Source organism: Nothoprocta perdicaria, unplaced genomic scaffold (genome assembly GCF_003342845.1).
Source record: "Nothoprocta perdicaria isolate Ctin4 unplaced genomic scaffold, notPer1 scaffold_23, whole genome shotgun sequence".
Classification (NCBI taxonomy): domain Eukaryota; kingdom Metazoa; phylum Chordata; class Aves; order Tinamiformes; family Tinamidae; genus Nothoprocta; species Nothoprocta perdicaria.
This window is the reverse complement of record NW_020455455.1, coordinates 4582313-4603518: the sequence shown is the minus strand read 5'-3', so window position 1 is coordinate 4603518 and position 21206 is coordinate 4582313. Positions and strand designations below refer to the sequence as shown.

The 21206-nt window shown below is 36.9% G+C and overlaps 1 protein-coding gene across 1 annotated transcript in view; it reads right to left on the bottom strand.

Annotated features, from left to right (window-relative positions):
* The window catches only part of PLXDC2 (plexin domain containing 2), a 241609-nt gene that overhangs the window by 59836 nt on the left and 160567 nt on the right, over positions 1–21206 (bottom strand). The window contains exons 5-6 of the mRNA XM_026039454.1: positions 5705–5827; positions 2745–2863 (exon numbers count right to left, since the gene is read on the bottom strand). Coding sequence (XP_025895239.1) covers positions 2745–2863; positions 5705–5827 — 242 coding nt within the window. The remainder of the gene's footprint in view (positions 1–2744; positions 2864–5704; positions 5828–21206) is intronic.

Sequence of the window (21206 nt, the reverse complement as noted above, 5' to 3'; positions counted from 1 at the left end):
ATTCTAGACTGCTCCCTATCAGGTAAAGTGCAGAACAGAGAAGGTTGGGCAGAACTGCAGTTTTGCAGTATTCAGCAATCCCAGGTAAAATCCTGCCTCTATACTCAGCACTTTGTTTACATGCTCAGCAAGCATGATTTGGGGTTATCTCTCCCTGAAAAAAGAAATCCCGCATGGTTTGAATAAACAGGAAATAAGAAATACTGATACCTCAAGTCCTCTCAACATAGATGTTCCTGTTTCTATGTTCTTTAAATATAGAATCAAAGATATTTTAGRAGTGAATTCTTCAAGACAAACTCTTAGTTTCAGTAACACAAGGCCACTGTGGGATGCTTGATAGTGTCACTGGCAACCTTTTTGTTTCATATCTTACATTTACGCTTCAGCTGGGAAACTTTCAACAAAATGCAATGAAGGCTTTGTGGATTCACCATACACTGCTGCAGTTTCTGATGAACTGTGATGCTAATATGAAATTGCATCAAAACCATGATAGAAATATGCCCGTGCTACTTTTATTAATGCTAGCAAGAAGTCACATGAGTCATCTTACCGGAGTTAACAGGACTCCTGACAACATGAGTCACTAGCAAAAGAAATGGTTCCAGAAGAACTTCCTCAAAAAGCAATGAAGTCGATGCAGCACTGGAAAATAAATCAATTCCTAGCCAGACTTATAAGCACCACAGTCAAGTTTTAATTTACAAGTGTCTCACTTTTTCTCTCCAGACAACTTGTGTCTGGTCAGTGATTGGAAATTTTATTCAATTTTCCTCACTTAGGAGAACTGCTGAGCTGTTTTTAATGAAGTAAGGCAGGCTGCAAATACAGATTGTGGTGTGCTAGAATTCTCAAGCTTCTTTCAGACAATTCCAAATAGAATACACTATTTAAGATATTCAGATCTTTCAAAAAGGTTTTAGGGTTTTTTTTTTGATTAAAAGATTTAAAGAGCACAAATATGTAACTATTACCACTTAGAAAAAATGCCCATTTTTTTTTTAAATAATTCTAAAGTGGTGTGTGATAATGACATTTGGGAAAAAATAAATTGTGAAAGGCTGTACTATACAATGGGATTTTAAATATTCACTAGTGAAAAAAACCCATATTTATCTGATTTGTAGACTCTAATTCTTTCCATCTCAGGATTAATGAAAGGAATACTAATAATACTCCTTGTGGTGAAAACAGCTTGGTTTTGGAAGAGGTTCCCAATAGAAGCAGTGAGAGTAAACAGCCTAACTACCTCTAAAATTGAATTTATTGAGTTTATGATAATCTATAATAATAATAGATTACGTGATATAGTTACAGGCAATTCCAGGGAACCACATGGGTTAACTAAGTGGTCCTTTTCCCTYACTGAAGGAAAGTGTCCATTGCCTGGCACTCTGCATCATCATTTACATTTGTACATTTGTACATTATTTTAAAGCAATAGCTTCTATCTTTCATGTTACATCAATTTTTCACAGGGAAGGAAGGTGAGAGAAAGTGCAAAGCATCTGATAATCAAGAACAGTGATTTCTTGAAAATGTCACTATTTCAGTGCTAGATTTCATATGCAATTCTTGTCAGAAGTGTCTTTAAATTACAAACTGACGCAGTGTCCCTTCCCTGGGCCTGGAAGGCAGTAACATTTCTACAGTCTTCAAAAGATTATCATTTTCAACAACTGGAGAAAAGCAAAGCTCTGTTGAGTATGCCTGTGGCCAAGCACAAGCTCCACAGTGCTAAGAAGATCAAAGCTCTCCTGAAGCTAATGTCAACACTGAAATAAGTTGTATTTGCATAGATTGAAAGTACCAGCCTCTATAACATTCAGGAACAACCTGAGGACCAGAGCAGATCTTGTGCATATCTATTAGGACAAAGAAAGTCAGGCATCTGTGTGCACTGGAAGTTTCTGGCGGACTGCAGAAATTATCCAGCAAGATTATTCCGCAGCAATACTGTTGGCAAGGTGTAAATACAGGTATCTCAAATGAATACATTACTACCACTAGTAAAATAATCCAGATCATCACTAGTATTTTAATGAAGGAGAGAGGAGTACAATTATTTCTGCTTCATTATGTGCACAGCTACGACAGAGTCATGAAAAATGACACACAATTMGCCTGTAGCAGAGTAAGAACGTAATCCAAACTTCCACAAGTCTGGATGATCACTTATATCACTGATTACCTGTTCACATATGGCTTATACATGTTCAAAAAAAAAATTAATCCTCCATGCCAAGCAGATTAAAATGACCATGAATTAAAGAAAGTGCTATGCCTTTACACACATGAGTTTATCTACCTTTGGATACTCATTTGCATGAAATTCACCTCTATGTATATACTCAGCATGACTCTATCAAGGGGAAAACTATAATCTAAAATAAGAAAAACTGAAATTCTGAACAGTTGAAGAATGCAGACAAAAAGTCAAGAAACTAAAGTAGATGATCTTAATAGGGACCAAAACATATCAGTGCTACAAAGCAAGTGACTTTGAAGACCATCACACGAATATTACCTAATATGTTAATGATAATGAATATTATCATTTTCAGCAAAAAAGGAATCTTACAAGCAAAATATGAAAATGATCTTATACAGCTGAACTTTCAAGTATCCAGAAGGAAAAAAAAAAAAGAAAAAGAAAGAAAAAAAAGAAAAAAAGAAGAGAAATTCCTGACAGGTATAAAGTGACTTGTCTATTTAAATGACAATTTTCAGACCCAACTTACTTCTTTGTAGCCGAAAATGATACGCCCATCATTGAGAAGGGTGGCCTGAAAAGTGAAACTGCCCAGGTTGTAATTATCCTGCAGATGTACATGGTCCCACTGGACAACTAGTGCTGTGCCTGTGAACCCCAGAGTGGGGGTAGAGAGGCAAAGGGAAGAAAAAAAAATGGGAGACAAATATTAACTGGCTGTAAGAAAAGTACTTAACTTCAGTTACTTGAAACAAGAACAGTGATTTGTCTCTGTTTAGCAATTTTCAGCCCAGCATCTTGAAGTGCCAAAGATACTATGAACGCAAGTTTCATGCCAAATCCTCTTAAAGGTGGACACCGTAGTGCCATAGTTAACTACCTCAAGCAGTCACACACAAATCTCCTAAAGCAAGAGGAGGCCAGTGACTTGCTTAAAGTCATACCAGTAATGGACAGGCACCAAGGACAGGAGCCAGCACTCACGGTTCAGGTGTGCTGCTGTCTCCACCACTCACAATACATGGAGATGGATGGCTTTGAAAGGCAAAGTGCTAATAGTATTGCTGGTTCTGTGAAAGTTATTATTTGAGGAATTCAAATTCTTCCATTAACTATGCATTAATATAAACAGCATTAATTTTTCTGCATAGTATAGGCACTTACTGAGGTTCTGCAAGTTGAAGAATACTAGGTGCTGGCAATAAATAAACGTAGTTTAAATTAAAACCACTAAGAATCCATGGACAGGGTAAATATTGAGTCTGGTGTGCAGCAATTTAGTTACAGGAGACTTGTTAATATTCATGGGAGTTCTCTGGCTGAATATCCATTTATCACACTAAAAATGTACCCCAAGTGACTTGCATACCCTGTGAGCATGTTTTACAGATGCTGAGGGTTACAAACACATTGAGGCTGCTTGGCTGAAAGACGCTTATCACCAGAACTGTTAAGTGAATGTGTCTTTTTCATATTTAAGCCTGTACGCTTTCTCCTCTTCACCACTAATGTGAGTTATGTGCTTTGATTCACAACATTTTAATTTCCTTTCTTGCTAGACTACTGAGATTGGGTGGTGTGCTGCTACCTCAATGCATTTTTGATATCTCCTTGAAACATTTTTTGTCATAGATATTCTGGGCAGTAACTTCCACTAACATATCTTGTCAGTGAATGTTGTTAAGCTGTGAATGTGCACATTTTCGAGGCATATTGCAGTAAGGTCATCCCATCACTGGCCTTCGCTGGTGCAGTGCATGCTCCTTGTGTGCACAGTGAGGTGGCTACATTCATTAAATACTTTCTGAATACTTCAATTTTACAGGAATTCTGAGGAACTTCAAGAACTTTCTTGGAGCAAAATAGCACAACTTTTTATAATCAGTCTTTGACTTCCTCAGATTTTTGTACATCTTGTAATTTCATATTAAAGTGGAGGTCAGCAGCCTCCAATACATCGCTTTTCACTTCCAGCATCTTTATACACACACATGTGGAGGCAAGTTCTTTGTTCCTTCCAAGTTTCTTGGAGACAAGTTCCGCGAGTGAAACTTGGACTAAATTAGATGTAGTCCTAAAGAAGCGCATGTGCTCAGATGGATAAGGCAGGAATGAGTAAGAAATAAGGAAGTAAAGATGGAACTTGCTCAGTTTCTTTTCTGGAAAAGAAATTTGGAATAAGACAGCAAATTCTTTGTCCTAAAAAGCACGTGGGTCCCAAAGAATATCATATCCTATGCATGAGGAGGATTGAAAATTCTCAAAAGACTGATCAACCCAACCATGAAAGCAATGTGACACAGCCTGCTACACCTGGTAGGAAGGCTGTAAGTCAGGAAAAAAAAAAAAAAGAACTAACATCTTTCTCAGAATATTCAGATTCTTTCAGTGCAGATGGAAAATCAAAGGATTTAAACTAATTTATAGGATGAAAATAACCATTTTTTTTTTCTGTTTGAAGATTCTTAATGCAAGAGGCAGTGTTTCTCATGTAAATTTGGTTTATTTAGCTTTGTAACAAATAAATTCTATAAATAATTACTAAACTATGATTAAGCTTATGATTAGAGGATATATTTTGATCCCTGATACTCTGATCTGGGAAATAAATATTTCAGAACGAAGCTTCTGGATAACACATCTGTTTGGAAATGTGACTTATTTTTAGCCATGTTTGTATTTTGTGCTTAAATTCACTGTGTGCACTATGTTCCTACAATGGAACAGGATTACCCACAAACATTTAAAATAATCACAGATGTATTATGTTACCTGTCAGGTTTAAATTCAAAATACATAGTTAGAGCCTTTGTATTTGGTGAATAGAGGCCTGAAATAAGACAAAAGACGTCATTTAATCATGTAGGTCATGTTTCCAAAATGCTGATTGCAACTGATTTCATGAGACAAGTAGCCAAGTTTAAGGCCCTTGAAGTATTTCACCTCAAGAGCCTCAAGTATAACTTTGCAGCTTGCCATTTATATTTTCAACCATTTCGACAAGAAAATGTTTAGGTCTACTGCTGTAGATGAGTGTATTGGGTTCCAATCCTGGAACTCAACGCACATTTAGTCACTGGCATATTTATTAGCCTCATAATTTCCTTGCCTCTGTGTATGTTTATAATCACAATCCACAATGCTATTTTCATTGTAACTAGTAGATAGACTGTATTTCCTAAATATGTATATAAAGAGAAGTAAAAGGTACATGCATTTGAATTGAACATGCATTTGAAGGCTAGCATTTGAATTTGTGTACTTTAACATCCAGAAGGCACCTATTCAGTTAGGAAAAGGCATTCGTGACTCTTTAACCATGTTCTGAATTATGAACTATTTATAGATGTTTAGCCACATTCTTCATCTAGGCTGTGACTTAAAAAATATTTTGAAATAACTTTGATTTTTTCCTCAAAAATATTTATTTAGGAAAACAAGAAGAGTCAAGGGACACAGATACATTAATTGTGACGGACTGCTACATACCATTATCAAAGTATCTGACTGTTGAATTTCTTGACACACTGGGGTCAAAATTTGCCATTAAGGGTGCAATATATTGTGTGGCTGTTAGCATTCGATGCACAACTTCTCCAGTATATATGAAACCTACAATAAAGAAAAAAATATTGAGACCATTTCAGTAACTTCTTAAAAGATTTAATAAAGTGGCATRTTTAATGAGGTATTGCCAGAATATTAAAGAGTCACCAGAGAAAAAATAAAACTCCCACCAATTTCACAGTGAATTAAGTGTTAAAAATTGCACAAAAAAGTCCATATTGACTACCAGAAAAAGAAAATCCAAGATGAACACAAAAAAGTAGCACCTCAAGAAGYCAGTTTTCATTTAGGAAGAAAATCAGAGCAAAAAAAGAGGAAGAACATTTTCATTTATGGACAAAATCCAGAAATGCAGCACAATTGAAACAAGCCAATTACCACCATATACCTTCCATCGTGCTTTCCATCCTTTCCTGCAATTTGCCTTTTTGTCTCATCTCTGCCATAGGTCACCTCTTCAGAAGAGAGGCTAACCAGTTTTCATATTTTCAGACACAAAGACTAAAGGAGAGCTTCAGACAAAAGGAGCTGATAATGTTAAAAAAAAAAAAAAGTGAAAATACAAAAGTCAGATGAAGGGTGGTGTAGAGAGGTATTTTTCATGCTTATAAGCCAAGGTGCAGTTGCAATGCATTCACTGTAGCTCTCACTCATTTATCCTGCTCATCCCAGACTCTACAGTTCTCTTCTGACTTATACTGTGCCACAGAATTTTTCTCTCAGAAGGAGTTATCCAAAACCACTAACTGGTTTGGAACTGGAGTTCTTTATTTGAGGAAGAACAGCCATCTATGGTGAGTAGATGACACTGCAGTAACACTACAATTTTCTTAAAATCAAAGCAATGTTTATTTTAATGCTACAAAATCCTTGCCATTTTAACAATAAACATTCTACAAATGTGCTTGTATCACTTAGGCTTGTCAACTTCACTTTAGAGATGCAACTAACTTCTTTGGACACCCCAATATATAGGTCTAATTTACCAACCACCATCTTGTATAATGAGTCTTTGCCATTTTAGCTTTTACCTTGTTTGTCCAAGTTGACAAACTTTAAGTTGAATAGAGCTACAGCTAGATGTTGAAAAGTCATATTGGCACAGCAGCTCTTAAAATGTCTACCAAATAATAGCTTATGCTGGACTGCTTCTTTCTTTCTCCTCTTTCTCCTTCTATTGATTTAATGAAATGCATTCCACAGCAAACATCCCAGTAATGAGAAGAACATTAGAGTTGGCTGGAAATTTTCTAACTGAAAAAATTGTTTTTGGAAGATGCTGTTTCACAGAAACTCAATTCTTTACTGGCAAGCTGGCAGTCTCCACTGCAATTTAAACAGGATTTATGCTGGTTTGTGCCTTTTCTTTTACTTCCTCAGTTATAGCAAGATTTAGTTTTCCTCCCCAAGCCAGTTTACTGTCAAGCTCAAGAGGTTCCTTCTTATGTTTAGCATCATTGGACTACAACACAAGAGAAGAAGTATACAAATCTACCTTTAAACGAGGATATTCCTTCTCTTGTGAAAATCCAGAACTACAGAGAGCTACACTCAAGATAGAGATACCTGTTTCTAGGCAACTAGAAACTCAAAAACTGTTAGTGTGCAACACCACTTTATTGATGGCATTACCTCCATTTTTACCACTGGGAAATGAGACAGACTTGTTAAATGACTTATGATACAAGAAATCTCTGAGAGCACAGAAAAATCAACTGAAGGTTCTGGAGAGCTTTAGTCATCCTTCCACTCCTGTCCTCTCTTGAAGTAATTATTTTTAAATACTTACGTACTGTGTTTACTAAACTAGGCTTAGATTTTATACCTTGCTATATAGAAGAAAAAGACTGCTGTTTGGAAACGTTGTCTTGTATGACTGCTAGCACTTATGATGAAGTACCAGGAAATCTATTCAAGTGAATACAGTACGAGAATTAAGAAAAGAAAGCYAAGACTGGATAAAATACAGTAAAATTTGGAGTTTTTTGAGTTAACAAGAAAATACCAATTTTCTCTTTTGCTAATTGATAGGAAGGGAGAAAGAGAGGTTAAAAGGAAATTTGCCCTTGCATTTGTACAACATTTATAAATCTGAATTTTTGGAATATGCAATTGCAGCTGTAATTTTACTCTTTACTCATCATTTCAGGATAGCAAACAGTTCTGCCAAAGCATAATCCCTGAAATGCATTTTATTTCCTATTTATTTCTGTCTGCTTTTAAAATGTCACTCCCTTGTATTCTCTGATATTTATTTAGGCATTCTATATACTTATCCTACTTTCATTTGTGCTGCTTATGAGCTCTAGGGTCATGTGCAGATGAATTTCCACACATTTTAGAGTAGATCTATAACCTTGTAGCTACTCCTCAAAAACATTCAGAAGACAATATATGCAAAATCTTTGAAGCCATATTCATATATTACAGCTACTTTTAATACTTCGGTGCTTATTCATCCTTGGCACAATGCTCCTGTCTTTACATAYACTCTCCCTTTCGTTCTTTCATCCCATTTATAGTATAAAAGTCCCTATTATATCTAACAGTAAGGCAGATAAAATAGGAACGGAAGGGACTTCATTGTGCTGGAACACATAAGTAAATAAATCAGTCCAGGTAATTAGTAACCACAGAGCGTTGCATTGCCGGATGCAGCTTTTCTTTAGACAAAAATGGAAAGCAGGAGGTGGGTGATAGCTGGAAAGCAAGCAGTCCTTGCATGGAGATCGTTCTAATGAGAACTCCAGTCATGCTTCAGAACAACATGGAAAGAAACACAAAGTCATTTCAAATCATCCCAGAGATTCAAAGGCTAAAGCTACTGTTGAGCCTGAACACTTTATCATTGCCACCACAACTTAAAGAAAGCAGGAAATGTAAAATTAACTTACTCCTGAATGGACTTCTGCAGAAAATTGGCTTATAGTATCTGTGACCTGATTTTCTGACAGTGGTAAATGCTCATAGTTGATTCATTTAGTCAATGAAGAATTTTTCAGACCTACAATTTCCAGAACCGCTTAATCTTTCCTTTGTGGGAGGAGCTGGTCTATAGAGCTCTCTTCCAAGTCTCTCCAGAAATACTATACCCAGAAGCACAATCTGCTTCTAAATATTGTAAASGAAGCAAATAGGAAATATAAATAAAAACAAGGATGGGCGAATATATGTCGTTTGTATATCAAAAAGGTATATTCCAATGCCTTCATTATAAACAAATGCAGACTCACACAAACATTAAGAGGGAAAACTGTATGTACAGCACTGCTTATATACAAAAGTACATTTCCGATGAAGGACACTGATGTGATTTAAAAATGCATTTTGTCTTCAAATATTTCTTTACGTTTACGTTTACGTTTACGTTTACGTTTACGTTACGTTCAAATATGTTCTTTACGTTTTACATTTGACATTTCACATTACATTTTACATTTATGTTACATTTTAATACATTTAGCAGTAAACTTGCTTGGTTAAATAGAGGTCAAAAATGGCAGACAATGTTCTAAGAGAGTACAGCTCTTCAATCCTTGGCTTTTGCGTTGGCAGACTCATTTCYAAAATTTGGTTTACATGTGGAGACGGCAAAATTGAACTGTGCTGCCCTTTTGTGGGCATTCAAGAGGAACTGGTGCCTTCAAGAGGAATAACACTGGGTACATATCACTTGATCTGTGAGCAAAATTTATTGAGGCAACAATCTTGAAGATGACAACAATTCTACTTATGGCTTTTCTGTGTGTGAGTGCCTGCTGGTGTGTGTGTGTGTGTGTGTGTGTTTACTACTTCTAGGTGTGCACAAAAATGAAAAAGCTTTTCAGCAAAGTTTGCCAAGTGTGAGGAATATCAGAACACAGGTTCAAATCAACACAGATAAGGGGGCTGTGTCGCTATCATGAAGATCTGACACAAGCGACAGAAAAATGGAACATCCGTATTGACAGCTATCTTCCCCCTTGTAAGGCCATGCATGAACAAGGAATGTGAACTCAAACCTGTCCAATCGTTTTTGTCTTCAGCTTTACGTGGACTTTAGCATCCAGCTGAATTAGAATAAAAAAGACTTTAAGTAGTATTTTTTTCTGTTTTTAAAAAATCTCTAAAATAATCTGTTATATATTAAAAGCAGTCATATACTGACTACAGAGCACAAACTATACTTTTCTGTCTTGTGAGTAGATTCCACTGTGAAAATCCATCAGTATGTCCTGAAGGCTATTATGATAGTATAATCCTTACCTAATTTTTTTTTTTGCAATAAATACATTGTTTATTTGAATAATTCCGATATTTAGCATCTTGTTAGAGATTTCTTTTTATTTTGTCTTATTTAATTTCTAGTAGATGGTGGAAGGTTTCAGTTAAAATCAAACACTTAATATATCATGTTATACTTAGTAATTCTTAGCACCTACTCAGTTCAAGTCACTCCCATTGTATTCATAAAACTACCTCATTATCCTTAGATAGAAAAATAAGTTCTAAAACAGGAGGGTTTTTTTTTGAGGGGGTTGGAAATGTGGTTCTCCTGAAAAACACTTTGTAATACCATCCAATATGTAGTTTGTGACATATTCCTCAAAAAAAAAAGAAAATAAAAAGGTCTCTTTCCCTTGTTCTTACAGTTCTGAAGACAATGAGAACATGTCTTTCCGTGATGTAAGCTCAACCAAAGCTCCATAAAATAAATATACATATCAAATCTACAGTCATGTACATGAGGCACTTAGGGACATGGTTTAGCAAGTATGGTGGTGATGGGTTTACAGTTGGACTTGATCTTGAAAGTCTTTTCCAACCATAATGATTCTATAACTGTATGAAATATTCTTCCTGAATTACATGTTTTGGCCTTTGAACTTTCATTTTATACCACATAACATTCATATTTCAGTTACAGACATGAATATCAGTTCTGTAATTCAAAAGGTTCTGTGTATCTTTGGGCTAGTTAACTGTTCTACACCAGGCAGCATATCTGGAGCATGTCAGGAAGTCTACAGTAAAGGCTCTTTTTACCATAGGAAGTGCTGTGTCACCCATTCTGCAAATGCCTGACCAAGCTGATCTACAGGCAAGACAGATGATGTGTATTTTTGTTGAGAGGTACGTTAAGCCCAGATCAGAGATGTGAGGAGATGACATAGGGAACAGAAGACCGAGAGAAAGATGTACGTAGTTTTAGATGGAACAAAACCCAAATCATTCATTTTTCCTTTTGTGAAAACAAAACAAAATCTTAAACTATCTCATAAAATATTACATGTACAAAGAAATGAGACTTTCGCAATGCTCAAGAAGAAAATGCTCATTTTCTAATCAGACAGCTAGTTCTAAGTAAAACCATATGTCTAAAGCTTTAGTAAAACAAAGGGTTGCGGTTAACTTAGCTGGAAAAGAAACTGTCTGCCAGCAGTGGCTGCACGATGAAAAGTTTTGCATGAGAGAGGCTGTCACTGGGCTAAAGCATAGCTGCCATTCGAGGGAACAGTTCAGTGTGGGTTTATTGGGTTGCTCTCACAGCATATAAACTAGAAGGGAAATAGCAGAGGAGCTTCTGAAAAAAAAAAAAAAAGAAGGACCAAAGTATAGTGGTTTCCTAAAACAGTATGCTTCAGCCCAGATTGCCCAAGGGAAAACCTTGATTTTAGTTTGAATATTCAGAAAAGCAACAAGTTCAGGAGAGACACACATCCACCACAAAATGTCTTGTGGTATTCTTTCTTTCATTTCTCTGTTAATTTCTTATTTAAACTAGGTAAGATTACATAACTTCTACTGATCACTTTTCTCCAAATCCCTTCTTGTTTAACTAAGACATAAAACAGTAAAGGAGGTTCCTGTTTCTCTGGGTTCTTCTGCTTTGGTCTCAGTATAACTCATGTCTTCTGGGGTGATGCAGAGTATCCCATGTGTGGGAGCATCCCATGTTGCCGTGAAACAGCCTCCTGAGTAGGACAGCTCCTATTGGAACTTTGCTATCTCAAATCCTGAACACTGTCCAGTTTTGATGGAGGTCAGAGTTAGCCCAACTACTATACTGTGTAGACTAGCATATAAGTATTGTTGGGAACGTGGATATATTAACTATCTGATCTAAGGATCTGATTTAAGAATCAGTTCTACCGATAGATCTGAAGAGATCTATCAGAGAGATCTACTTCCCCACCATCAATGAAGGAGACACTAGAGATAATAAGTATGAGAAACTTATAGAGGTCTGTTAAAAAAGAATCCTTCTGTGGAGTCAAACCTGCGTTCTGTGTCTGGCTTCCGGTGAAAGAGAGTTAAACATCACTGACCAAGACAAAGAAAAGCTGCTCTCAACTTAARGGAGAAGGAAGAAAATGAATTTTTATGCCAAGGATGCCTTTTTGCTGATGAGCTAAAGCTCTGCCTCTGAGTACTTGAATTCTCTTAATTTTGCTATAAGCAATTTTGAAGAATTTATCTTCCACAATTTGCCTTGGTATATTAGTGTATTTATTACAGACCTACAGCTCTGACATTGTTTGTCTATCACTGGCAACCATTACTGGGAATGCAAAAATGTGCATTCATTATTCTTGTTAAATTAGTATTTGCCAAGACAGCAGGAAAAAAAGACTAAAGACTGAGAAGCATGATATAAAAGTTTTTATAAACATTCTGCTAGATTGATGTTGTAATAGTAATTAAAATAACTAAAATAATTCTTAGACTTTGCACATTCTGAGACAAATATTATTGCACTTAATTCTACCCAGCAAAAACTCAACATATCTTCATGATATGATCCTACAAGACCATTTGAGCAATTCATGGATATTCACATTTGTTTACAGAAAACATCAAATAAATTAAATGGGGAAATCAGAAAACAGTTTATTATTTTCTTAGCTAGGAATCCCAATTTTAGTCAGTGAAATAAGAATAATATATATTTGCACACTTTATAAGAATGTAACTGGATATTTTAATAAGGACTAGCAATAGCTTAGCAAAGGGCAGGAAGAGAACTGCAGCGTGTGCTCTGAGGACCACTGACAGTGTTGTGTGTGCTGTGTGCCACATACTTCCCCGCTCAAACCACTCTTGTCCCTTGGTCTAGCCCAACTGGTGTGCTTTGCTCCAGACATCCCATCTAAGATCTTTTCCATATGCCAGATTATGCCAATAGATGTGGGCAAAAGGAAACCATAAATCCTCAAATAAAATCCATAACATCTTCCACTATAAAACCAGCTATTCCCTAAAGCATCTTCTCTAAAGTAAGATCCTGGAGAAGACAATGGTCATCTGGAAAATGGCCTCATCTGCCCCCAGCACAATCAATCTTTCCCCCAGTAGGAATGCCAGAAAATTTTAAGAATTATGTTAACCGGGCACACATAACCACCAGTTAGATCAACGTAAGAAGCAAAATGGGAGTATTATTCCAGAATATGCACATATGTGTTTTCAAAGTATCAAAGAAGTCCATATTATTCTACCATCGAAAGGTGCCACCTTGAAAGCAATTGGTTTTCCTGCAGTCATTCCCAAACATTGAATATTCTCCTTTTAAAATATTTGTTATACTAAAAATTAGCATAGCATAAAGGACATAAAAATTAGCTATACCAAAAATCAGTATCTGATGAATCATTAGCCATTCAAAAGCTACTTTCAAAATCTTGCAGCACACAGAACAAATGGTTTGCAAAAATGTTGTCTCTGTTCAAAGAGAACAAAACATGCCTTGTGCCACATGTAAATGAGACTTACAGAAACCAGATTCCTCCTATGAAAGACTCTTCCATACATTCCATACCTCTGTTTCATCCAGCATGCTTCCATCTTCCTATGCATCTCTTTGTTTCCATTATTTGCAATACTTCTGAGTGACAAGAAAAGATTCAGCCCTTTTGTTGAAACTATTCTTCTCTGAACTACTTCTAGGGTGACAAAATATTACTAGTTCAGATATACCTTTTCTTTAGGTTAGAGGCTATTTGTCTGGACTGTCAGTGTACAAACCTTCTTCTGGAATGCTTATTACCTTGGTTTAATTCCACTCCTTTATATAATTTACCTCAGTACAATAATAACAAACATCATAGAAAGAATAACCAGACCATGCCCATAATTAATAAAGGGTATGTGAACTTCATCAACCATTAAAATTCTTTCAATTTACTCTTCCGTAAGAATCCCCATATTTTTTCTGCATATCAAAGTATACTTTCAAAATATGTTTCATGCATTTATGACCCTTTCTCACTTGGAAAAGGGCAGAGCTGAAGTTTTCTGCTTGGTTGAAAGCCCAGTAGGGCAATCTTTCTGTAATTAGTTTAATTACCGCTGCTGAAAACAACTTCAAAATTTTAACACATGTTTTCAGTATGCTTTTTGTTCTCCATCTGTCTATTTTTACTCTATCACTTCTTTTACCTTTGTTTCTTACACAGCAGTAACAGTAAAAATTCATGAATCTATTCTTGTTGCTGGTATTAAACTTCAAAAGAACTCAGAAAACACCTTTATATTTGATGAAAAAATGGCAAGATGTGTCAAGGAGATTAAAAAAAAAAACAGGAATTGTTTTGCTTTACATATTTATTTGATGAAGTTGACAAATACTCTATGGGTATTTAAGGCACAGACCCCCAAATTCTATATTGCTTATTTTTCATCTATTCTAAAATATGTTTTCTCTTTGATATCCCTAATATTTCTCAACCAATTGTTTCACGATGAAACAAATTCAAGGGAAACTTACAATAGTAAAATGCCAGAATATCCTGAGATGTCGAATCCTAGAAACACATAATGTCATTTACATTCACACCCCATCCCACTTGATCACATTAACAATTGTTTGATACTTCACTGAAGTAAACTAAGAAATGTCATTTATCTCAAATAGCTAATTTATTGTTATGTCTGTGGAAGAACATTATCATCACTGTAATGGCACTAAGATTATGGTGTAATTAAACAAAAGGATAACAGCAACTCCAGATCTCCAGGACAGCCCTTGAAAGTTAAATACCTTAATGGGCTTACAAGATCAGTGTAAAAATGAATCAGTTGCTCATGCTCTTTTATACTTATTTGCAGCCTTCTGGCAAAAGTGAATTAGAGATAGGTTATATGGATATTTTTTGGCTTTGCTTTTACCTAGCTAGTTCGAGGTAACTAATCTGTTTCTTCTTTCAATCTGGAAAGTGGGATATCTGAAAGGTAAATCCCGTAAGGCTCAAAATTAACCCTGCTTCTTAATTGCACAACCTTACATGGACTTCCTGAGTGTCCAGGTGCATGAGAGAAAAAAAATAAAAAATAAAAAAAAAAAAAAAAAAAAAAAAGAGAAAAACTAGCCATAATTCTCATGTTTTTGCATATACCTCTGTGTTAGCTCATATAGCTGTTTAAATGCAATGCTTGTTTCTTGATATTATTTTTCCTGCTCTTTTGTTAATATATTACCTAGAAAAATTGCCAATGTTTATTGTACAGCATTAAGTAAATACCAATAAGCTTCCCAGTTTGCTGTAACACTTGCTGCTGTTGCAAAAATTGCATGATCTGGATGTGGTGGAATGCCACCCAATCTGATGAATACCTCCTTTAAATTAGCAGTGAGATTACATATTCTAAAACTCTTCCAGGAGAGGTTTTTCTTACGACAGACCACAAGATGATCCTTGTCAGGAGGCTGGTAGTTACCACTGGAAATGAGTATAGGAGGAAAAGAAGTATTTTTAACTGAGGACACTGTGAAGTACGACAACCAATCTCGGGATTTAATTGCAACTAATGTATTTGTTCACATATCTTCGATGCCTCTGAATTGTGAATGCTTTCAAGTTCAAAAGAAACAAAACCAAAGGTTGTTTAGAGTCTAATAACTTGTATCAGTTTCTTTCCAGTCAGTACCTTACATCCCCAGAGAGAATTCTTGGCCATAGCCATAGAGACCCACATGCAATATAGTATCTACTTGGTGAGATACTGCTATGTGATAGCGCCCAAGAGGCTCTCACCTCCAGCCAAACAAAGATCAGCCCAATTCCTAGACAGGCTGGAACCAGAGAAAAGTCTTTAGTGGGAGGATTATCTTGCTTAGGCTGAATATTTTAGCAGCTGTGTCACTGCAGTAACCTTGAAGCTGCTAAATGCTAGGGRGAGGTTTAGATAGAGTTGATGTGGGGAGAGATAATTTTGCACTCGCTTTCTTATGTAGGTGTCTATCCCATAGGTTGAGGAAAATATTTTTGCGCCTGCACACATATTGTCATTAATAAAGCAGTTTGGGAGGAATTGGAAGTAGCATTTAATATTTTAAAACATTAAAGGAAAAAGGATTTGTCTTCAAATCACATTGCTATACTATTGCACTGCTTTGAAAATACACTTTTTTTTTTTTTTTCTTTTGCTGCTGTGTGCCTGTCGTCTTATATTGCCACACAGTCTAATAAAATTCAGATTAATTATATTATGGCTTTTCTGCTTGTCCCGTTTATTATCCTCCTCCTTACTGCCATAAAARGCGGAAAAAAAGTCTTAAAAGGTTTCTTAGGTTGCCTGTTATAAAAAAATCCACCATGGCTGGGCCTATAGTGGAGTTATGCACACAGATGCTCAGAAGCCCAAAGGGATCAATCCTTCCCTCTGGAGACCTCAGTTCCGGAGCAGCCCATCTGCCCTGTAACATCAGAAGGTAGAAGCAGACTCGGGTAGGACTGTTCCTGGTGTACAGCTCCCTGTGCCACTCAGCATTCACTTGCAATAGGCACAGAGAGACAACAGCAGGAAGCTAATTTKTCCATAATCACTGTGAACTTCTTACTAAAACACAATTCTGCCAAATCTCATGGCTCTACTTGTTAATATATTTTAAACCAAGCATAAAGTCACCATCGGGATGCACATGCTGGGATGGGCAGCCTGACTGTAGATGTCTGAATGTTTYAAAAATCAGCCTTGTTAGACAGATGGTTTGATGAATAAAACTTATCCCAATGCCTGACAGCACAATGGAACGCGTGCTAAAGAAAGCATGAAACTTGATTTGTATCTCTATGCCTAAGTACCCCCAAGAATATGTGAAAACATATGCTGCTAACATCTTTTAGACACTTGCAAGAGTCACCTTTCATACATTCAGTATGTCATGTTACATGTTCTGAAAGAAGCACCAAATGAATGACTCTGATTGCAAATGTTTTATGCAAGCCTTCCAACAATCACCTGATGGGCTTAAATACTTCAGGAAAAGTCAGAGGAAGTAAACAGAAAACRCCTTTAGAGCGAACTAGTTAATTTAGGAAGGGTTGAGAAATGAAATCACAATATTGTTCTGCTTCATGGAAGACACATATCATGAACACACACTTTGGTCTGATGATAAATGTTGGTCACTTAATTACATGGTAAGTTACAAGGAGCAGTAGGATATCTGTGGTAAATACCATGTAATTACAGGGTACATAAACAYTGATTCCTCTCTCCTCAACCAAAGCGCAGCTTACAATACAATTATGTTTAGACTTACTAAAAGTAATCATCACATGTGGTTAGATGGTATTCACCAAGAAAAAGCAATTTAGGTTCTGTCCAAAGAAAACATTAATTCCCTTCAACTTGAGGAGCTAGTGAAGCATAACTGTATCCCCATGACTCACCACCCATTCAAAAGATAAAAGTTATGGCAAGGCACCTAGAAGACTACTCTTAATGCACAAAGTCTTAGATGGATATTAGATGTTATGAGGAAAATGATATTTCATCATGCTGTGGTGGAAAACATGTGTGTGCCACAGAGGGCACAACAGCTGGCTTTTCCCATTGTATTACAGCTATCGGAAAGTGGTGACAGTTTTTCCATAAGCATTTCACATACTTCCTTCTGAATGAATAACAATGTGAACAGTAATGGATTAAACCATCAAGACACAAGAAGAAAACCTATTCACCCATGAAATTTCATCAGGCAAAATATGGTCTTGTTCACGTWTTGCTATTTTTTTTGAGAAATGACATTCCCGAAAGATTAAATTCATGAAGCACACTGAAGCAGATGCAGGAACAAAGCTATGTTCAGTTACCACCTGTACCCACAGTTGTTCTCGTTGTCTGAGGTCATGAATCACTGCAGAGGAAAGATGGAATACCTATCAAACGTTTTGTTTCACTCAGCTTGTGCAGCAAATTGCAGACCTATTTATTTCCCCTGAAAATTCATATGCATACAGTTCAGCATCCTTCTGGTTGCTGACACTATTGGCATTGTTGCATTAGGGAACCCATTAACATCTTCACTCTTGTCCAAGCTTTACACTCCCAAATCTGCTACCTTCCAGAGCGCTCATCATTATAGCAACTCACTTGCGTCTATCGTGAAATAAACTGTTGCTCCCATGTGCCACATCAAGTTAACAGAGAGCAGACCTGAAAATAAGCCAGTGTTTCTATCAGCTGGGGATTAAGCAAGAGGACTGTGAAGTTAGCTTGAAAACTTCAGACCTTCAAATAGGAATCCCAAATTCAAAATGTGAATCTCATCTAGTGCCTCAGAAAAGGGGCTGCATGCACTGAAACACAAAGCAAGGGCAGATGGAAAAAAAAAAAGCAGCTAGAGGTGCAGTTCTGTAGTACATACTCTCTCTTTCACACTGATATCAGAAAAGCTTAAAAAAGGCAACAAACAACAAAAAAAAGTAAGAGCATAAATCACTTTCAGTGCATGCACCCTTCAAAGCAGTTTATGAGAGAAGTCTTCTTGGCTCTTACATGGTTGATAAACAACACATGCTCTAGAGATAGTAACACAAGAGAAAAGTAGATAAAGCTCCAGCGGACAACAGGGTTCTCTGTAGACACAAGAGAGCTGGGGAGAGCACTGAAACCAGGAGCAGCTCTATCAAACAACCTCAAGGACACAACCACAGGTGTTTCTTGTCTCACGACAGAAGAGGCCCAGCCATAGGAGTGATGAAAGGTGAAAGTGGAGAAAATAATGGAAGAAGCTCTTGTATATCATGAAAAACTATGCACAGAAGGCTTGAGAAGAGGTTAAAGAGGACTCAGAAAATGATGGTGGTCCAAGCATGGGATAAGATTCATTAGGGAGAAAGAGGGGTACCAAATACATGGGACCAGTACACAGTTATTTTGAAAGAATACCGAAACCCAGCAGGTAACCACTGGATCATTAAGTTTTCTACTTTGATGCCAGTCACACTGATCCTTGGTCCCACTCAGCTCCCTCACACCACCATGGAGTTTGTGCCTCTGAATCTATCTTGTCATAAGGGTTTTAGCAGAATTACAGTGCATATCATGAATCAGCTCTTTCCCGAAAGGTGCCCCCAACCTGTGAGCTATTTTTATGGCAACATATTTTACATCTTACCCAATTCCTCTCTTGATTATCAYGCCAACACTATGCGGTTATAGCCTTTCAAAATTCACAGTGGACATTCAGATAGAATCAGAAGCACATGTGGTAAAGTGTGAAGTTGGGAGGGACCAACTGTTACTAGTTGTACCATATGTGTATGTAGTGCAACTCAGAGCTAGCAATACCAAAAATTTTCTAACAGAGGCCTGTGTAAAGGCCTGACAGTTACTTGGTTGCTGTGGAAGGATGAAAAAGCGGCAGCTGGTGCAAAGGGTAGTACGCAGTCTTCTGTTTGGATATTGCAATCTCACTGTGGTATTATTTGTTCCCTTTTAATCTTGCAAATGTTATGTAAGATGCTTTAGATAAACAGGATCCTGATAAGTTACATTTGTACTCCACTGCCTTGGGTCAGTTGTTAGACCAGCAAGTCAAGACATTCAACTGATCCACGATATTTCCACAGAAAGCTTTCTGCTGACTGCTGATGGGAGAAACAGCATCATAAATAATTAAGAGCTGCACAGTATCTCTATTGATTGCTCTGAAGATTTTCAAGAACACTTCTATTTCTCTCCCTAAATTTTCCCTTTCCTATTCATCTTCCTTTATTTGCAGGTGATCTCCCRCCACAACTTGTTACTCTTCACACAGACTTTGGGACCATGTGGAATGGTCAAAAGCCCCCCAAAATCCACAATTTCAGATTTCTATATGATCACTACAATTTAAATTGCCTGTTTCTTTATGCTCAAGCCAAAAATGTAAACTGTCAGGCAGGAACAGGAGAGTTCCCAGTTCAGCGAAGCTTGATACAAGTATACAATGCAACCACGCACATATCCATGCTGTTGCTGCTCCTTTTCCATATGCAGTTGCCCAAGAGAAAGGCTAAGAAAGGCTTGTCCTGGCTGCACCCAAATCCAAATGGCATTCAAGCATAAGACCAACCTTTCTGACTGCCTTTTATGAAGCTGTGCCCTGAGGTAATGGTTGGTATCAGAAGTGGAAACTTTTCTCTTTCARTCCTCTAAGGGAAGGTCTCAAAATCATCATAACTGAACAGGATGGACCTCCCTTTCTGCTCAGAGCACAGAAGCAGTCAGATAGGTGTGATGTCCTAAGATGTCCTTACCTCACACCAGAATAAATTTCCCCTATTTGTCTATAGCCTTAACAGAGGTGGTCACAGACATGAAGTCCTCATGCCTTTGCCTTTTTGCCTCCAAGACTAAATTCACACTTTCTCTCCTGCCCATGTCAACATGAGCATGCAAAGTACTGTCCCCTCCACTTTCCAACTGCTTTCCTCACTTCTGCATCCCTCTGACAACTAAGCAAGCAAAATACCAAAGAAATTCTTCCTTACTTCGGCTCATTGTGCTGCAACATAAGCACACTTTTGCCATCATTAGGCAGTACCCTAAAGCTAGTAAGCTGGTAAGGCCARTGGTTAGTGAAACTATTTCTTTTGTTGGCAGTGTAGACCTAGACCTATTTAAAGAATTTATCAATTTACAGCCTTAGACAAGCTGATTACTGTTACTTTGAAAATCTCTTGGCCTTTCAACTTCCCTTTGAGACTACAACTGGGTTAATCTATTTTATCTTAAAATTCTAAAACTTCTGGCCTAAGATGGATCTAACRTAACTTTTTATTTCTGCAAATGTAAAGTTAGTTAGATTCTGGGATGTGGAGACAAGTAATCTTTTCCCGGACTTAAATCACATGCATGCAGTTCTAGGGCAGCTAAAATCCAATTCCCAACAGTGACTCCAAGATGCTTCTGACAGGAGAAGACATGCTTTACACATCCTTYTTTTTTCTTATTTAAAAATGTAATGCATGAGGAAACAATCATGTAGTATGCAAATCCTGAACTTGAAAGTTTATCTGTCCAGCWGTCCAGCTGCATAATAAATCAGCAAGAAAATAAAAACAAATCAGGAATGTTATGATTACATTGAGATACTTCAAAACAACCATTCATAAAACTTAGCCATAAATCTGTCTTTCCATAGACTTGTTTCTTTATAGTGGAATATACATTT